Source organism: Paralichthys olivaceus, chromosome 6, assembly GCF_024713975.1.
Source record: "Paralichthys olivaceus isolate ysfri-2021 chromosome 6, ASM2471397v2, whole genome shotgun sequence".
NCBI lineage: Eukaryota > Metazoa > Chordata > Actinopteri > Pleuronectiformes > Paralichthyidae > Paralichthys > Paralichthys olivaceus.
The window spans coordinates 26,013,606-26,034,073 of record NC_091098.1 but is presented as its reverse complement, the minus strand read 5'-3'; the positions used below and the strand labels follow the sequence as shown (position 1 = coordinate 26,034,073).

The 20,468-nt window shown below is 44.9% G+C and overlaps 1 protein-coding gene across 1 annotated transcript in view; it reads left to right on the top strand.

Annotated features, from left to right (window-relative positions):
* Nucleotides 1–20,468, top strand: part of kcnd1 (potassium voltage-gated channel, Shal-related subfamily, member 1) — a 41,597-nt gene that overhangs the window by 9,039 nt on the left and 12,090 nt on the right. The window contains exon 4 of the mRNA XM_069527170.1: nucleotides 1,668–2,380. Within this exon, the coding sequence (XP_069383271.1) occupies nucleotides 1,668–2,380 (713 nt within the window). The remainder of the gene's footprint in view (nucleotides 1–1,667; nucleotides 2,381–20,468) is intronic.

Genomic DNA, 20,468 nt, shown 5'->3' with positions numbered 1-20,468 from the left:
GATACCACTTGTGTGAACATCTGTTGCTCGGTCTGCATCGTTTGTCGTGGGCTCTGTGACCTTTGACCTCAGATCTCTTCAGGGTGTTTGCTGTTTGTGCGGCTGCAGAACTCATTAAGTCTCTCTCGAGAAGAGCATCATCAGCCAGAGGACTTGCTGTGTTAGTGTAAGGACATTAATGGATCTGAGGGGGATTACTAACCAGCGCTGCTCCCAAACCCACCGTTAAACTGCATCTCATTATCACAGCGCTGATGATCCTCCTGAAACTCTGCAGCTCTAGTACGATCTGCTTTGGCTCTTTATTGCTCCTGAATTTGGCTTCGAACTCCTTCTTAAAGTAAGTGATTCCATTAAACAGTCATAAACAAGTCATTTGTTCCGTCCTCACTCCCCCAACAGCAAATCACCTGCAGAGCTCTTTATATTTTACATTTTTCATACTAACCTTGTCTGCGGAGGCTTTAACATCTTTATATGCTCATTTATATTAAACGACTCATGAATGACGAGTCGTCCTTTAATTCGCCATCAGGTTTATTGGCAGCGTTCATCAAATGAGACTCTAATTTCTGGATTTCTTTTTTTAACTCAGTCAACACCTCCCACACAGTTTCCCATTATTCCTCCTGTAATTTTACAGATCTGAATGTTTGTCTGCTGCTTTGACAAATTGGATTTGAATCCAAAACTGTCTGAGGACGACCGGTTTTTTTCGGTTGTAGCCTGAATTGACTCGTGTCCAAAGCGTGTTAACAGCGAGCAGTTATCCTTAATGAACCGTGGGCAAATTACTTATTTAATGATATATAAAGTGTTTATCTGTCTTGTCACTCTGCTGCTCATTAGATGATTCTGTTAACAAGGGAAAACACTTCACTCCATTCTGGGTCATTTCCACAGTTAATTCATCTGAGGTGAGGACGGCTGTCGACTATAATTGAATTTCCTACCTCGCTCATCTCTTATGAAGTTAGCAGCAAAAACGGTTTCCATACATGAACTCCGGATAATTGGGTACGGACGTTTTCCGTAATTTGCATTTTTAAATATGAAGAAGCAGCAGGAGAGAGCCCGGGTCAGACTCGAGAACTGTCAATGTCATTGACCAGTTTCCGTTTGCTTTCTTGTAATTGGGCGACTGGAAGAGCAGCTAACATGCTAACAAAGCAGCTAATTTGGCTGAAGGACAAACGAGCTAACATCGAAGAAGCTAATCTGCACATACCTACGTCAAAGAGTAGAAAACTGTGGTAAATCTGATGTTAGCAGGGCTAGCTATCTTAAAACGTCTGTTTCAGTTGGTATTATAGAAAAGAAGCTTTTAGCATCTTAGCAATAATTAGCATTTCGTGTAAAAACTGTGTTGGACAAAATTCATACTTATCGGTTAAGAACAGAGGATGTCGCACCTTGTTAAGCTTTGTGAGACAAACTGTGATTGGTGAATATACAAATAAGATTTGATTGACAGACTTAAAGAAATTACGATGTGGCTTTGGTGTCTGCTGGAAAAACGATTCTTCAAATCTAACGTGCTCCCAAAACAGACACAAAGTGAGGCCGTGTTTTTCCCGATTTTTTCAAAACTAAAGACGTAATGTAAAACAGTTGACGTTGATGTCAACGCTAACCTCATCTTCCTCTCCCTGCCTCTCTCTGTGAAGGAATACAGAGACAGGAAAAAGGAGAACCAGGAGCGTCTGGCGGAGGACACGGAGGCCAACGAGGGGATGGACGCCCCCCTCCCTCCAGACAGCACCTCCAGGGAGCGTCTGTGGCGAGCCTTCGAGAACCCCCACACCTCCACCATGGCGCTGGTCTTCTATTACGTCACCGGCTTCTTCATCGCCGTCTCTGTCATCGCCAACGTGGTGGAGACGGTCCCCTGCCGGCCTCCCAAAGGCAGCGTCAAAGACCTTCCCTGCGGGGAGAAATACCAGCTGGCCTTCTTCTGCATGGACACGGCCTGCGTGCTCATCTTCACCTTTGAGTACCTGATGCGCCTGTTCGCCGCGCCTAGCCGCTGCAAGTTCATGCGCTCGGTGATGTCGGTGATCGACGTGGTGGCCATCATGCCCTACTACATCGGCCTGGTGATGCCGGAGAACGAGGACGTGAGCGGCGCCTTCGTCACCCTCAGGGTCTTCCGAGTCTTCCGGATCTTCAAGTTTTCTCGGCACTCGCAGGGTTTGAGGATTTTGGGCTACACGCTGAAGAGCTGCGCCTCCGAGCTCGGCTTCCTGCTCTTCTCGCTCACTATGGCCATCATCATCTTCGCCACCGTCATGTTCTACGCCGAGAAGGGCACCAAGGGCTCCACCTTCACCTCCATCCCGGCCTCCTTCTGGTACACCATCGTCACCATGACAACGCTGGGGTGAGTTAGCATCAGTCTAATGTTGTGTGTTCGCTGCCTCTCTCTGATGATGTCTGACATTACACAGATTTATTTTTGCTCCTGATGACTGTACCGCCGTTAATACGATCGTCATGGCAACACGAGCGAGCGTTTGTGTGTTCTCCGTCTGTTTCGTGTCGGGACACGGACATTGTCATCGTTATTGAAATTTACTGCCTGTTTCTGCCATGAAAAGAGATGAAGCGGTGAAAAAAACAAGTGTGTGTTTATGTGTGTGTGTTTGTTTGCCTCCCACTCGTTGCTTCTCGAGTACGGTGGTGTATCTTCACCCTGCTGCCGCCCACACACACTCGCTGCTGCCGTGTTGACGGTTGAGTGTGTGTGTGTGTGTGTGTGTGAGGTTGATGGCGTCTTCACCCTGAAGCTCTCCAGCACTGATCTATTATCTGCTGCTCAAAGAGCCGTTGGAAACATCAGAAATAGAGAGTGAGTCAGGAATCTGAGCCATAAGCACCGACCAATCCACCATACTGCTCTGTAACACACACACACACACACACACACACACACACACACACACACACACACACTCTATATGACTCTACACTCCTACCTGTCTGTGAATGAAGAGAACGGAGGAAACGTGTGTGAATGAATGGAAGCAGTTAAACTGAGCTGTGACACAGTTTAAAGGTCGTTAAAGTTATTTCACTGAATGAAGGAAGATCCGACTGTGGAGGAGGAAGTCTGACAGGAACTGTAAAGTTTCTCTTGAGGAGGATCTTGTTCATTAAGCTGTGCGGGGATCATTGTGTTCACAGCGGGTGGGGGGAGGGGTGAAGTGTTTAACACAGAGATCCTGCTGCGTTAAGAAGACCCCTCATTATGCTGCCGAAGAGCAAACCAAAATAAAATCTTGGATAACAGGCTGGAATCAGACAGAAGTAAATCAACATCATCAGCGTCATTCTGTGTTTACCTTTCACATCGAAGGCTTAAAGAAAGACAAACAACGACCCCCCCCCCACTCTGAGTTGGAACCTTCTACAGAGCGATGAGGAATAAATGCACAACATATCTGCGGTAAACAGGCGGCTACTGATTCGTCATTACGAGGGTCCAGGTCAGAGTCAGTTCTCATGTCATCTGCAGGTCGGGTCGGCTTAATGGAAAAACTACCCATCAGCCACTTGCACTGGAAGCTTGACAAGTTTGAACCATGGAGGAGGAAAAACCACCGAAAGCAGCTTCAGATAATGTTGAAGTCGAGTTTATAACGATCTCCTTGTTCTCACGGGGACATTATCTGCAGGTTCTACTGCAGGAGAGACTCTGGAGAATGTCCACAGCAACTGGACTCAGACATCTGTGTTCTCACGCAGATAATTATTAGATTATCCAGAGTCCAGTTAGAAAACAGACCGGTGACGCTTCACGTCCACGTCGCACTGAGACTCTCACGGTAGAGAAGGAGCAGGAACATGGATATTTCATGACAACCAGCTTCAGGTTGCAAGTTTTTCCAACGTTAGTCTTGATTTGATGGCGTCTGATGTTATTTATTGAATGAATTCATGATGACAAAGTGATGAGTTGCTGAAGGAAACCTCTGTCAGGACACTTTGTCTGACAATGACTGTCTTTTATTGTGAAAGTCTCCTCTCAGTCTTCAGGTCCATTAGTTATCAGCGGGGAGAGGCAGCCCTCTAAATGGATTCTTCAGACAGCAAAACACAGGCCAGGCTTTTACCTCCCCCATCCTCCCCCATCCTCCCCCTTCTCACCTCTCCCTGCTCTCAGTTACTCTCTGTTTCCTTCTAGGGAGTGTCCCTCTGTGTCCTCACCTCTCCTCCTCCGCTCCGACTATCAGAACAGAACCAGCAGCTTTAAATCACCAAATAAAGGAACGTTTCATTTCCTGTCACAGATTTGTCGTCATGACGACTTCGATCTGTCTCCAGTCTCTGATCAGATTTTTCAGAAAATGTGGGGAAATGATTCCACAGACGTTTCTGTTCCAGGGGAGAATTGATTCCATCGATTGGATTTGTGCTGATGTCACAGAACCAGATGTGGAGAATCAGAGAAGAAAAATCTTTCATGTTTTTCTTGCATAGATTTTAAAGTTTAACTTCACTCCTGGAAATTCATACAACTCACTAACTTGATTGCTAAAGTTTTCTAGCTGTGAGAGAGAACTCACTGTGTGTGTGTGTGTGTGTGTGTGATTAGTTAGGTCAGGAGAGGAGGGGGACGTCCCTGAACGGAGGACGATGCGGTACATTCTCTACCTTCACATGTGAATTATTCAGGAAGGCTTGCTTCATTCCAGAGGCCAGCTGTCGGCTGCTTGCTTGTTTTTAAGAACACCTTCGTTCTCTCTCCTCCAGAGTTAGATGTTGGAAGCAGGTGAAGGAAGGAAGGTCACCGAGTGATTCGATGTTTGCAGATCAGATCCCTCCGGTGTCTTCACCGGGTTTATCAGCAGAAGTGATGTGTCCTGATCACGTGTCTCTGTTCTGAGCTCTTCACCTCAGTCCAGAGGAATAACAACAGAATCAGTGATTTTAGCAAACGCACATAAAACCTTTGTTAATATTCAGATAAAAGTCCCTGTGGACGACTCGGTGAAAGATGTGGAGTAGAAAGCAGACGTTCAAGCCTGTAACCTGGATACCGTCCTCCAGCTCCACACCCACATCGTCACTGACCAATCAGCTTGAGTCTGTAGTCTTCTTCTCTCCTGAACCTGCCGCTGACAAACACCCAGAGGTCGTTGAGTTCCCCGACCTCAGAGTTTCCTGCAGCGTCTCTTTGCTGAGATCCTGATGCCTCCTGCATCTGCTACACTCACCAAACGCCACGTTTTTTTAATGAGCGAGGAGATTGTTTAAACTCGCGTCTCGACTCCATTTACACTGAGTCACTTCGTGCATCTGTGGCAGATCTGACAGGAGCTGAGTGTTAATGCATCCGGGAAGCGTTCAAGACAGATCTGAAAATCAAATATCCACTCACTGCTCGATCCTCTCAGTCCACAGTCTGTCTCCTCCGTCTTCGTGATAAATGCAGCTCACTTGTGTTTGCGTCGTCTCATGGACGGATGTTAGATACACGCCAAACTCTGTTGACTTCAACTAACCATCGTCTTCGGGTATTTCTTCACTTACCAAACATCTTCATCAACATCTGGACGTGGACAGAATCAGATTTGCATGTTGGTGAGAAAACAGACCGACTGTAATCAGATTAGCTTCTGAAGTGCTTCTCTTACTCAGAGTATAATCTACAAAAATGTTTCCTGACTACATTCACAATCTTTAGTGTCTATGCAGAGATCACGGAGGTGGTTGAGATGTCTGCGGTGCGCTGTCTTCTGGTGTAAACGCGAAAGTGTCCTGATACGTCTCGAATAAGGACAAGACAAGAAAATACTTCGTCAGTAAGAGGACACGCCAACGCTTGAAATACTGGAGCAGAGCACTTTGACTTTGATCCTCCAGCAGGTTATAAATCGTCAGCCAGACGAAGGACGTCTCTGTCCACTTGTGTTCGGATCAGGGTCAGAATTAAGTGCAAATTATGTTTTTTTATCTAAATATTAAGAACTTGAAAAGGTTTCAGATCGAACTGGAATTTTACAGCGTTATCACAACACAAGATAACAGAGAACGAGTTTGGAAGAAAGGAATCTTTAATCAATCAGCTCCTTGATGATTTGAGAAATAATCAGAACGTGTAAATGCTGCGGAATTTTTTTCCGTCTTGTTTAAACGCAGAGGTTTATTTTTGATGTGATGTTTTAAATGATGTCTTAAAATATTTAACAGCGTCAAGATGTCACCAAATCAGATTTAGAGTAAAACATGTTTCATTCCTGCATTTTCTTTCCTGTCCATCTCTTCATCGACTCCTCCTCCTCCTCCTCCTCCTCCTCCTCTCCACTTCTGCGCTTCGATCTGCTCATTTGTTTCTCTTTGTTCATTTTGTTATCATTGTTTTTCATCACTCTGCTTTTATTGCTCTGCTCCTGTGTTTTATCACAGTGCAAATAAACTGGAAGTGGAATCATAAACCCATTGCAGCAGCTCCAGAAGCAATATATGTGAGTGGAAACACAATCTGCTGCAGCTGATTCAGAGTCTGTGTCCGTACTCCAGATGATTCCTTCGTTTTCCTTTAGGCAGTCCGATAACAAGGAAACCTTTCAACTCGACAATTAATGTTTCATTTCACTGGAGAAATCTTTCATTTGTTCAGTGATGAGCTGAAATTATCTCAAGTGGACTCTCTCATAATGGCTGCCTGGAAAACACAGATAGGAAAAAGACACAGTTTCAAATAAATAATTACAGACATAAAACATTAAACAGATACGGATCTAAAACATGGTCCAAACCCGAGGCCCAGCGGTCGATTTCCCTCCTCACGAGTAAAAAACCAACACACCGTTAAAGTTACGACTCCGAGCAGCAGAGTCGAGGGTCGGGGGTGATGAAGCTGCAGAGTGTGAGGATTTGAGCTGCTCTTCTCAGAAGCAGTAATGTTAACGTTCAGTTAACGTTCACAATATATGTTGTCTTTAACGTCGGACTGTAAATAAACGATAACCCGCGTTTCTCCACCTCCTCCGGAAATTAAGACAAAAATATTTCAGATGCAAACGCTGCCATCTTGTGGTGATGACGCCATTTGGAGTCAGAGTCTGTGCAGTTGTGGTGGCGGAGTGGAGCCGAGGTATCGAGGTCCTGTTGATGATAAGAACGACCTAAAATGACGGAAACCGACTTTGACAAACGTTTATTTAAAGTCTACTTAGATTTTCAGTTTGGTCTCTGTCCCATGTTTGCTAACATGGAGGAGGCGGAATGACCTTCACTTTTAGGAGCCATCATTCTCGTCAATAAAAAGACTGGTCATCATGCTCTACACGCTCCGACCAGCCAACCAAAAAATTACAGTGTTTGAAATATTTAAACAATTAGAAGAATATTGTGTTTCTTTATGAATCATTAATTCAAATGTGATTCTTTGGTCTTTCATGTGGTTCATGTAAAACTCACAGGAGTATATAGGAGCAGCTGTAGTGTCTGGACTTTGTCCTCTGGCTGCTGCAGAGCACTTTAACATCAACATTATTTATAAGAACATGAGGGGAAGCAGCCGCTTCCTCTGAGGAACAGGATATATATGAGTCTGAGAGCGGGCGCAGCAGACGGCCTGATAAAACAGCCTGGGTGGAATTATGGAGCATCTCGACGCACGGACACGCTGTTTGTGTTTTAATAGAGACGGAGCGAGGGAGGGAGGAACAGGAGCGAGAGAAAAAACAAATCAAAAAATGAAATTAAAGATGAAGATTGTTTCACGCTGCTCCTCCATTTCCTGTCGGAAAACTCCCACCTCTCGCTGACCGGGACACAAAATGGCAGCTGTGGTCGTCCTCGGGGTCCTGGCGGTCAACAGATCGCCGTGGAAGTTGAGTTGTCTGGTCAAAAAAAAAAACCCTAACATCTGGCTCGTGCCCGCAATGGTAATGGAAACAATCATTATTCACTCTTGGGTCAAACGACTCTGCAGCAGACAGGTTTTTATCGACTCTGGTTCCGGACTTCAGTGACTGAAACGAGGGTGAAAGCTCTAAAATGTCAGCGAGGTGAGAAACCTCAGTTTCTGGCCACTCGTGATGTTGAACATGACACTGGGGCTGATTAGCAGACAGGCAAGACTAATGCTGGATATCTTGAGTTTACCCACGTTTAAAAAACCTGCGTATACCTGCTCATGTACACGAGGTTTGCACAGATGTTGCAGATGTTCAGAGCTGCAGAATATTTCTTCTCTGGAAGAAGAACAGATCAGAAGCATCATCAGAACTTCATCAGTTTCCCTCAAAGCCCCGAGAGATGATTCTGCATCGCAAACCATCTGAGGCATCACAACAAGTTAAAGGTAAAGTCGGGTGACATATCGCTGATGTTGTTCCTGTCGCCGTGTGGTTGATAATGGAGGAAATGCTCCTCAGCTGATGAGACGGAGATGATTGAGTCAAGTGTGTGAATTTGAAGAGTCAAACTTCATTTACCGTTCATTAGAAAACCAAGGAATCAATCTCCCTCTGTCTCTGTTAATGTGGACGAGCTGGAAGTGAACCAGGTCAGCCCACCTCAGGGTGGTGCTGATCTGTGTGACCGTCTCTTCATCCTCTCCTCCTCCTCCTCCTCCTCCTCGGCTGTAATGGAGAGAACTCCCACCACAGATCCATATCGGCAGAAATCCGCGGCTGTCTCCCTCAGCTGGACAGAGCTTCTTAGGACCACAGTGTAAAAAAACCATCAATACTCTGCGATCGATCGGGTCCTGGCAGCGCCGCCGTAATGACTCTCTGATCTGTTCTGCTGGACGTCTGTGCCGGGGGTTTGTACAAACAGATCTGGAAACGAGCGGGTCATTTATGTATATTTCAAAATACAGATAAATGACTGGATTACAATGCACTACCAAAAACAAGACCTGATAGTTTATGATAACTGTTGATAATGTCACGAGAATACGCGACAAGAAGCAATAAAACTGTTTGAAGGAACCTTTAAATTCAACAAATAAAAGTATATTCATCAGCTTGTATTGAATTATCTTTGACCGATGATCCCCTCAACTTATTTTTAGGAAGAATTATATTTATTATAAAGGAAATAAATTATTTTATATTCAAATTGACAAGTTTTATTACAGTCGAAGGTTTACATGCTCTAATGTTCAGAAAACACTTTCCTCAGACTGTCCACTGCTGCAGCTCCTCTTATCAGCCTCTGTCTGAAACGCTTCAGCTCCTGTCTCTTTAAGACCCCCCCCCACGCTGCCCGGCACGTGTAGTAAAATGTCGACAAGTGACGGCAGCGATGAGTCAGAGCTGAACTCAACTGACTCCATCTCGCTCTGACGTGAACTTTACCGAACAACGAGACCCTTCGAGTCCCTTCTTCTCCCGAGGCATGACGGGAACGTGAGTCCAAACACATGCTCTGTGGGTGTGTTGTGTAACAGGTCACACTTGTATAATGTGGACCTGTGACATTTCAAACAACGCGGGTCACTACGCAACTGTTTAATCATCACGTTACACTGATTATGCTAATTCAGACATTTAAGCGTTATTGTCCGACCTGAATCCGGGGAAAGAATCTCTGAAACTTTTAGAAACAACCGAAAAACTTCTTCACATCACCTCAAGTGTCAGATTAGTTTCCTGACTGGTGGAGACCAAACCTGAGCTGTGAATGAAGAGTTCATTTTGTGGAACGATCAACTAGTTGTCATGTTTTCAGTCCGTCCACGTTGTTCTTGTGAACACGAAAACTAAACAACACTTTGAGGAAATTTAGATTTGGGTGGCCAAAGGTCAAAGGTCAACGAGTCCCTGTGACACTGTTTTTGGTCTCTGGAACACCTTGAGGGAAACTTAGGGTTGAAATCTATTTTGAGTTCCTCGTGTTGATCCTGAGCAGAAATCAGGATTTAATCAAGAGCTCTGATGAAACACTCTGAATCCTTCCGACCTCGTCTTTGTCTTCTTCCTGTCGGATTCAACGAAAATCATTTGTACAGTCCAACTAGAATCTGCCTCCTTTTGCCCACAAGCAAGGCAGCACGTCTTCAAACTCAGGAGCATGAAGGGCAACGAAATCTGAGGTCTCACACACACACACACACTTACACACACACACAGACACACACACACACACACACACACACTCCAATGCCCTTCAAACAAGCACTACCAGGAATTTGTTGCAAAATGCAATTAAGTATTTGATTCTTTACTTTTACCCCTGAGATACACACACTCACAAAAACACACACCAACACACACACACACTCACACAAACACACAGACACACAACATTCAGTGTCCTTCAACATACCAACGAAGTAATTCATCTTGTTGTTGTGTGATTAGGAAATCCTTGTTTCAGACACAAAGCCCCCGACACACACACACACACACACACACACACACACACACACACACACACACACTTCGACACCTGCTGAGTGGAGCTGTTACCGTGGTTACGTATTTGATTTTTGGACATTATAATAACATTAAAGTTCACGTGTCAGATTTTGGGACAGATGGATTGTGACACATGCCACATAGATAGTGTGTGTGTGTGTGTGTGTGTGTGTGTGTGTGTGTGTGTGTGTGTGTGTGTGTGTGTGTCTCTCTCTCCAGGATTAAAGATCACAGCTGCTGATGAGTTGCAGGTTCGTCTCTAAGATTAAAAAAAAACGACTCCACCTGGAATTTGTTCGTATCACTCTCTCGCCTCCTGGGATTTAGACGGTGGCTGTGAAATACGTGTGATTTCGTGGAAACCTTAATTCTTTTAAGCCGCTCGACTCGTATGATGATTTAACACGTCTGTCCTGTGGGTTGATCTGGTCGAGGTCGGCAGGAAGGTGACCTGGGTGAAGCTTCCAGACTTTTATTGTGAAAGGGTCTTTACATTTTATTTTAATTTTACTTCTGTCAGATTTGAACACGAACATGAAACATATTTTTAGACTATTTTAGATATTTATTTTCATATATATATATTTATCCAGCCTCATTTATTTGACCTAAATATGAACTAAACCTCTGAAGTGTGTGATTTACTGACGACTGAACTTTCTTAAGTTCAAACAGATCCAGTGAAGAACTGATGCCGTGTTGACGTCACGTGACTCAAACGTCTCTCGAGCTTCCTGCCGCAGACGAGAGGAAACGTGGCGGCAGATAAACATCGTCATGTGATTTGTTTTCATAGCGGTCGAACTTTCTTCTTCCTGCAGCACAGACGTGTCCAGACGATGCAGATTCTCTTCTCCTTTATCTCCCTCTGTTTTTCTCCTGACTCTCTCTCTCTCTCTCTCCTGACCCTAATTGATGCAGCTGCTGTGGCCGAGCGAGTCCCAGATAAACAGAAAACAGATAAAAAAGAGGGAGAGACAGAGAGAAGGAGGAGAGAACTTCTCTCATCAATTATTTCCTCTCAATGTCTGAGTGCAACATCTTCTTCCTCCTCCTATGTCTCCTCCCTCTTCTTCATCTTTTCCTCCTCTTTCTCTCCCTTCACCTCCTCTTCATCCTCCTCCTCCTTCATCTCCTCCTCCTCCTTGCAGTCCTTCTCACGCCCTCTTTCTTTCCTCTCATCCTCTCATCCTCCTAATCCTATCTATCTTCGTCCTAGCTGTCATTTCTTGCCTCATCCTGCACTCAAGCCTTCTCCTCTCCTCTCCTCTCCATCCCTCTTTCTTTTTCCTCTTTTCACTCACCAGTTTCCTCTCCTCTTTTGTCCTCCCACCTTCCATTTCTCCTCATCATCCCATCTCTTGAGCATCAGTGATTTCTTCACTTCCTCCTGTTTCATCTATTCTTTCCTCTTCCTCCATCCTTCCCTCTGTCCGTGTCCTGTTGGCCTCATCCTTTTCTCCATCTTTCTTCTCCTCTGTTTCAGGGTAGGGTTCATTTCTCCTTTCTTCTCTTCTCACCTCCCTCTGTTTTCTCCTCCATTATCACTACTTTCCTCACCCAAGGTTTTTCCTCTCCTCTCCCTCTCTTGTCTTAAACGTCACTTTCCTTTTTCTCCTCATTCGTTTCTCGGTTCACGCCTCCTCTCCTCTCCTCATCTTCCAGTTGTATCACCTTCCTTCTCCTTATGCCCCTCCTCCCCCACTCCTCTCCTCTTTTTCTTTTTTCCTTCATTAGGTTTCATTTAATCCTCTTTTCTCCTCTCTTCTTTCATCCTTCCTTTTGTCCCTCACTATCCTTGCTCCGCTTTACTCCTCCATGATCTCCTCTTCTCTTGGTCCATCTCCTCTCCCTCCTTTCTTTACTCTCCTCCTTCTGTTCTCATCCTCCTCTTGTCTTCTTCACGTGAGACTTTCTGAAACATTTAAAACACATGTGATATTTAAAGACAGTGTGTGTGTGTGTGTGTGTGTGTGTGCGTGTGTGTGCGTGCGTGTGTGTGTGTGTTAAAAATAAACACAGGAATGTGGATTATGCAGAATGAACAAATAAATCACATTAGAGACGCAGTGAAACAACGTGAGCTCCTCGCAGCAACAAACTGAGACGAGTTAATAACAAAGCGAGGGGGGTGTGGGGGGGTTATAATGGAGAGAGCGTGGGAGACGTAAATACAAGAGAAAAAACAAGAGGGCTGAAAATGGGAAGAACGAGGCGTAGAAATAGAGAAAACAGAGCGAGCGAGAGAGGCAGACTTACCGTGGAAAGACAAAGGAGAGAGAGAGAGAGAGAGAGAGAGATGGACGAGCCGCCCGAGGCTGAGATGTTGTAACGTCGTTAAAATCGGATCCGCTAAGTTTCTGTTCGCACAACTTTCAACGCAAAGTCTATAATTATTATTTTGTTTGTAATCACGCACAACAGATCTCATGAGGTAAAACATTCCGATCTCCCCCTGGTGGCTGGCTGCAGTATAGGTCATGAACCCAACCTTCTCCATGTTAGCAGACGAGACATGGACCAAAAAATTAAAAATAAATAAAATAAAACAAAAGTAGACGTTGAATGAATGTTTGTCACAGACGGTTTCTGTCATTTCGGGTCGTTCTTATCAAACTGATGTTCACGTGTTTATGTTTCCGATCAGTTTGCTTTTAATTACTTATTTGATGCTGTTGATTGACAGCTGAGATTGACTCGTGATTGGCCAAGCGTGTGTGAATGGGCGGGACCTCGATTACCCGGTGCCACCCCCCCCAATCACTACTGATATTTTTTTGGATGATAGTTTTGGATGATGGGAGGACGTGGAGGTCTCTGATGGAAGCCATTAAAGCTCTTCAGCTACAGAAAACAAACGTCTCTCGGTGGTGGAGCGATGAGCAGTTGCAGTGATCACCTGAGTGGGTTCGTGGAATAGAATTTATTTTTCAATCACCTTGGTAACACGAGCAAAAGATCAGTTTCATGTGAGGAGGACGACTAAATGTGGACTGATGGATCAGATACTCAGCAGAGGAAACATGCTCATAACACACGATGAACCAGGGAGACTTTAATGGCTTGTCAGCAGTGTGTGTGTGTGTGTGTGTGTGTGTGTGTGTGTGTGTGTGTGTGTGTGTGTGTGTGTGTGTGGAGGGGTGGGACGTTTTAAACATTAATGTGGGGTTTAACTCCTTGTGGCCAGAAATAGAAACGAGGAGGAGAAGACAGTAAGAGGAGAAAATAGAAAACAGCTGAGAAGAAAAAAAAGATGAGAAGCTGCAGAAACTCCAGCCGTCCTTCACGTGTCTTATTTTATTTTTTTAATCTTCCCTGTTCTTTATATCTTTCTTTCATTATGTCAAAAATACATTTGAACGATCGCATTGAAGCGGTCGAGTGTATAAATATATTCCGATAGATCCATCGTCTTTCGTTTCTCCGTCCTCTGGTCGGGGAGGAGGTACGGTATCCCAGATGTCCCTAGCCATCTTTCCAGCTCCTCCTGGGGGGATGCTGAGGCGTTCACAGGCCTGATGGGATATGTAGTCTCTCCAGAGAGTTTTGGATCTACCCCTGCGTCTCCTCCTGCTGAAGGAGCAGCGGCTCTACTCCCAGCTCCCTCTAAATGTCAGAACTCCTCACCCTGTATCTAAACCTGAGCCCACTCAACGCAGACATACTCATATTGGCGGCTTGTATTCGTTGCTTCTTGTTCTCCTCTCGCAGCTGATGATCTGTGTTCATGTGACGCTTTTGTAGTTTGGTGAGTTTAAAAAGTTTGTTCTTGATTAGTTTTAAGATATTAAATAGATTTTAGCTGAGTCAGCTGAGAGTTCTTCTGGGTTTTCATGCTCCATTTTATGTTTCATGAACAGGTGGACCGGTCTGACCCAGTACACACATTCTGAGCATGGAGTGTGTGTGTGTGTGTGTGTGTGTGTGTGTGTTATTTTGGAACGGTCTGCCTCAGAATTGTATATTCAGAGTGTTTGGAGTCTAATATTAGCGCCGCACAGCTCTGTGCTCACATGTCGCATTGATTCTGGGTTTATATTTATATTCCAGGTTTGATTCTGTATCTCGCTCAGAGGAATCAAACCTGCACGATTCTGCTGTGTCACAGGGAGGAGTCTGGAGCAGGACAAAGTTTTGTGTACCGTTGTCTCATTTTAAATCCAGGTAGTGTCCAAAGTCTCGTGCGTACTGAGAAAACGGGATCGTAACAGAGTTTTTTGGCAGCTGCTTTGCTGACATGCACCCGGGTGTGTGGGTGTCGGAGGCTTGTGGTCAGGGCCTCCTCAAGTCCATTACCGTCGCTCATGTTTTATTCACACCCAGTTGTTGTGTTTGCTCCACTCTCGTGTGTGTGCTGACTCGTCATCACAATTAGTGCGGTGTCATCAGCGTGTGTGGTAATGCTGTTTGTCTGTAGACACTGTGGGCCAGCAGAGCGCAGACCCATGAAGGTTCCCAGGGTTCGGACGGAAGAAGGAGATGTTGCCGACCCCTGAACTGCTGAGGTCAAAAAGTCCAAAAACTCAAGAGCAGAGAGTTTCTTTCATTTTCCTCATCCCTCTCTTCTTTTACGTCCTTTTAACGATACAATCAGCGACCGAGCGGCCGGAGTCAGACAACGAGGAAACAGAAAAACTGCATTTTTGTGACAACAAATGTTCTTTAGACAAAGGTGCCTGCTGATGTGTAACCAGAAGCAGAGACGCAAACACGAAACATGGAATTAACGAAAGGCAAAGATGGCAGCTGTTTTATTATCAACGCTTGGAACTCATCACAGCTCACTGCTTTGTCTCTTCACATTGAATACACAACTTATTGTCTCACTGAGAGTCTGAATCAAGCTTCACGTGTTTGCTCTATATTTTCATGGTATGTGGTTACGTTTGGTTTTACATTGTAATTTAGGGACTAAAGAATTTTGTCTCTTTGGTGTGTTGGTCTGAGGAACCTTTCACACCTGATATTTAAGTATGTATGTATGTATGTATGTATATGTACATATAAATATAAGTCTGGTTTATTACGTCCTGTAATAAACCAGACTCGTCTGACCTGAATCTTCCTGACAGCAGTGGAATCCTGGTCAAGCTTCTGTTTGTGTGTGAAACACTCAGAGTACTCGTGAGTAAACAAACAGAAACTACAGTCGCACTGATGATGAACTTTACTTCCAGTAAATTTACTGCAATTAGATCAAACTACGATTTCAATGATCCATTTGTGAGCTGAGGACGTTTTCACACTGTGACGTCACAGCCTTCATCGTTGAGTCCTGAGAGTTTGGACCTGAAAGACTCTGTTTGTCTGCAGCTTTAAATAACAACTGATCTGCTCTGAAGCTGAAAATAGACTCAGTGTGACTCTGACTTTGATTTTATTTCTATTTTCCTGCTTCGTTTTCTTCTGAAACTCATTCGCTTTGTGTCGCACCGTCACTTCTTCTGCTTTCAATCAATTTCAAGTTTGATTCGAGTTTGTTTTAGGACGTTCACACATTTAAACCTGCTCTGAAATAGCTCACAGGTTCTGATCAGCTGTAGCTAGCTGGCTAATCAAACGCAGAATACGTACGAGAGCAAAGAAACACAGAAGAAGAAGAAATAAGTTGCCTTCAGAGTTGAAATCTGTCCATTCCAGATGTTGGGCAGCACAGCTGTGTGAAACCTGTCCCCAGGTGATGTCACTGCAGTCAGCGTCTGTCTCAAATCCCTCCCAACTCTGACCAGACACTCAGCAGTCAAGTTGCATTGTGGGTAACAAAGGCCATAGTTGACGACGTGAAGCTAAAATATCAAAATAATCAAATAACTAATTAAACCAAACGGATCAGAGACATAAACACTTGAACACCTGAAACCATCTTTGACAAACTTTTACTTTATCTATGAATTTTTGTTTGGTCCACGTCCCATCTGTTAACGTGGAGAAGGCGGGGTTTATGACCTCTACTGCAGCCAGCCACCAGGGGACGATAGAGACACGTTGGCTTCACTTTTTGGGAGCTTATGATTCTTTTATGATTCTACCGCTACTGAATTAAAACAGATAAAATCACACAAGGTTAAAAACAATAACTCGTCGGTTCTGTTCATCATGAGACAACTCGCTGTATTTAAAGACGTGTCAGTCAGGAGTCATGGGACCCGAACTGTCCTTTCAAGAGATGAGACGGAGAGAAAGATTTGAGAGGGAGGAGGATAAAAGAAAATGAAAAAAACAAGGGGTGAAGTACGTGGAGGAGAAACGAGACAGAGGCAGGATTTCAGTCGGATCTCCTTCACCGGCGGAGGAGAAAACATGGAACAACCATCCCTCCTCCTGCAACTTTCATCATCTCTCCATCAATTAAACATGGCCGTGGACTATACGCTGGAGGAGGAGAAGGCAAGAAAAGAAGGGAGGAGAGAGTTCAGCAGAAGGAGGAGGGGCGGAAAAGGTGAGAGGAGGAGGAGGAGGGAGGCTTTTAGCAGCCGGCTGTAACTAAGAATAGAAGTTTTCAAAGAGGAAAAGCAAACTGAGCTGATGATCGGAGTCATCGGTCGATACGTCGTCCTTGTGAAGAACAATTCAAACAGGCAGAGGAGGAGACTCACGTGGACGGAGTTCACATTTCTCCTCATCCTCCGTCCCCTCACACAAACTGATTCATGACGACACGCGCTTTATTTTGACGTTTAGATTTGATTAAGACAAACAGAGAAATAAAAAAAACGGGTTCTTTATGTCCTCAGTCGTCTCACGTCTGTGGTCAGACTCAATTTATTTCAGTTTTATTTGTGTAACGTACTTTATCTCAAGTCACTTTACATATTGAGGTAGACACTTTACAATATCAAACACACAACAAGCAAACACCGTGTAAGAGATATAACAGTATTTATATATAGAACCACATACAGCTTTATATAAATCTTATATAGTCTTATAAATATTAAAGTATGAATAAAACTGTACTTCACGTATGGGATCTGCTCCGTGGTGAGTTCAGGGTCAGTTTGAGTGTGTGTCTGTGTGGTTTGTGCGTCGCTGTGTTGTGTTGGAGTTTGTGAATAAATAAAGGTGAAGGAGAAGATGCAGGAGACGTTGACGCTGCAGTTTTTTCTCCTTCGGTCTCGACTCAGCGACTCTGTTTCTTCTTCGTCTCTGCGATCGGAGGAATCACCCTGCTGTTTGATTGCCCTTCCTGTTTTTCACTAAACTAATTACCATCGGCTGTCTGTCCCCTCTATCAGATTCTGATTGGCTCGCTCGCCTATTACAGGTGGGTGATAAGGATCGGTGCATGCCTGCGTTCGATTGGCTGACCTGGCGCTAATGGATTCCTATCTGCACCAATCGGGGCGCAGCAGACGACCATCTGTCTTTCCGTTTGTCCTTGTGTTTTTCTGCTTTCAGACACTTTTGTTTTCTTTTAAATTCAGAGCTGTGTCTCTGCCTCGTTGTCTGCGTCGCTCTGGATCTTATTTTCCTTCACCTCTGTTTTCCTCCGTCCTGTCGTCTTCTCGGTATCGTAGCTCGGCGCAGGATGACATAATCCTGACCATGAAATATTTAGCGTACTGAGAGAGTGTCTCAGAATAACCGGGCTGACCCGGGCCTCCTGAGAGTTTCCCCCTTTCGGAAAACCTTTACTTATCACGACGGTTGACTCCAGCTCTGAAGTGTGGGGGGGGTGTTGGTCTGGTGCTGCCTTGCTCAGAGGCTTTGTCAGCAGGTTTAAGATTCAGTCTGTGCTGCGGATAAAGAAGCATTGAGGACACACCCACATGTCCCGGCAGTGGAGGGACATTTTAAGTGAAGGGATTTGTCTGGGGGCCTCAGGTCTGTGAGCTTCTTCAAGGGGCCACAAGACAGAACCCTGGACAGACGGATGATCTCCATCTATATGTTTAAAAACACATGTGTGAGTAATTTCACATATAAATTCATTCAATCGGCTCCGTGCCTAATTTGTGATTTCTCAGACGGCTCTGCATTCCCTGCATGAAGAATATAGATTTACTACACCTCCACTTCTGTCCTCTTTTCCTCCTGACCTTCTTCCTCTGTTCTTCTCTCCTTCTCCTCTTCCCTATCTGTCCTCACCCAACCTCCTCCTCCTCCCCCTCCTCCTCCTTCGTCCCTCTCTTCTGGCTTGTTGTCAAGCTTCCACTCGGCGTGTTGTCCTCCTCCCTCCACCTCTCCTCCTGCTGCCGGACGGAGACTTGGCTCCAGCAGCTGCAGATAATGACCCCAGAGAAAGGGTAGTGGGGGGGGGGGGGTTGCGAGAAACAGGAGATGGGAGGAGAGATGGCGGAGAGAACAGAAAGGGCACGAGGGAGGAAATAAAGGAAATGTATGGAGGGAGGAGGAGGGGAGGAGAGGGGGGAGTGAAGGTGAAGAAACTTTGTCCTCCCTCTGTCTCTCGATGCTAACCAGCTACACGCCCTCTGATGCTGACATCCATAATTCACCATTAACAGCTGTAGACCCCGTCGGTGATCACATCTCTGCAGTCACACGAGGTTTTAGAGAGAAACTCGACCTCTGCAGGTGGAACATGAAACTTGTGATGTCAGCGTGGTCAACAGTTGCATCGCAGCCTGGTTCGACGCGTTGATCCGAGACGCTTCGTCTTCGGGGTCGGATTAAAATAATAATAATGATAATGACTTTGTTTGTAAAGCACTTCTCTAGACGAGGTTACAAAGTGCTTTACACGAAGGTTCACGGCTAAAGGAAGAATCGATTGTAATAAAAGAGGCTGAAAGATTTATCTATGCTGCTTTTATGTACGAACAGATTAATGATGTAACCACCAATGCCCACGTACTTCTGCTTCCACTAGAGGGCAGTGCAGAGTCCAGAGTGACGGTGGAGGAGGTTGTGATGATGTCATAAAGACGCCCGCAGTGTCTTGTGGTCATCGTCTGAACTAGCGGCTTCGCTGACCCCCATCGTTTTCTGCTGTGGCTGCTCCGTTGTATCTTTGATCGTTGCGAAGACGTTCATGAACACAGGCGAGTCCGTGTGGACGTTGAGCTCTAATGAGACTGAACAACAGCCATGTTAGATTATGGTCTTCATCGTGTTTCAGCGGACGTGTCGGGCTCCGCTGCGTGAAACCGATTAATCACAGGTGTTGTTCATGTTTTCATTTGACGTCATGGTTCAGTGAACGGGAACAATGAGCTGAAGCTGTGGGCCACACCGAGGATCCTGCTACTGAGACTGAGCTGAATCAGCATAAGATTAGTATTGTATCGGCTTTGTGTGTGTGTGTGTGTGTGTGTGTGTGTGTGTGTGTTACAGTAATTCTCTTCAGGTCAGTGAACAAGATAAATCAATAAAATCTTATTTTTTGTCTGAATGAGTTAAATATAAACCTTGAATGTAACTGTGTGTTGTTCTACATGCAAGAGGATGTGTGTGTGTGTGTGTGTGTGTGTGTGTGTGTGTGTGTGTGTGTGTGTGTGTGTGTGTGTGTGTGTGTGTTGGGGGGGCTGCTTCTATTATGTATGTATGTTGTGTGTGTGTCTACATACAATGCAAATGTGTATGTGTGTGGTGGAGATTATGTCAGTAAGTTGAACATGAACCATGCTTTATATGTGTGTGTGTGTGTGTGTGTGTGTGTGTGTGTGTGTGTGTGTGTGTGTATGTCTGCAGGGGATTCTGGGTAGAGTGACTGGCCGACCTCTTGACCTTCTTTTCTTCTACTTTTATTTTGACGCAGACAAACACAGGGAGAATGCGTTTCATCAAACTCATTATCAAGTATGAATCTAGAATTCTTCCTCTTTAATTTCAAACCGACACGTCGTCGTCTGCACTTCCTGTCTGTGGCTCTCCGCTCTGAGCTCATTGGTCGATGTAAATCTTTCAGAACGACTCGCACGTAAAGATTCAGGCTCCGATAATAATAAACATCACTGGGATTTTATATCAGACAAACGATTTTCAGCTGCGGACTTTTGATTCACTCAGGTTTGTGTGTGACTGAGTTTGCTGCTGTAGTGACACTGTCGTTTGTTTCAAGTTCATAACGTGACACGAGTCAAGTTCATCTCAGGGGACAACACACACACACACACACACACACACACA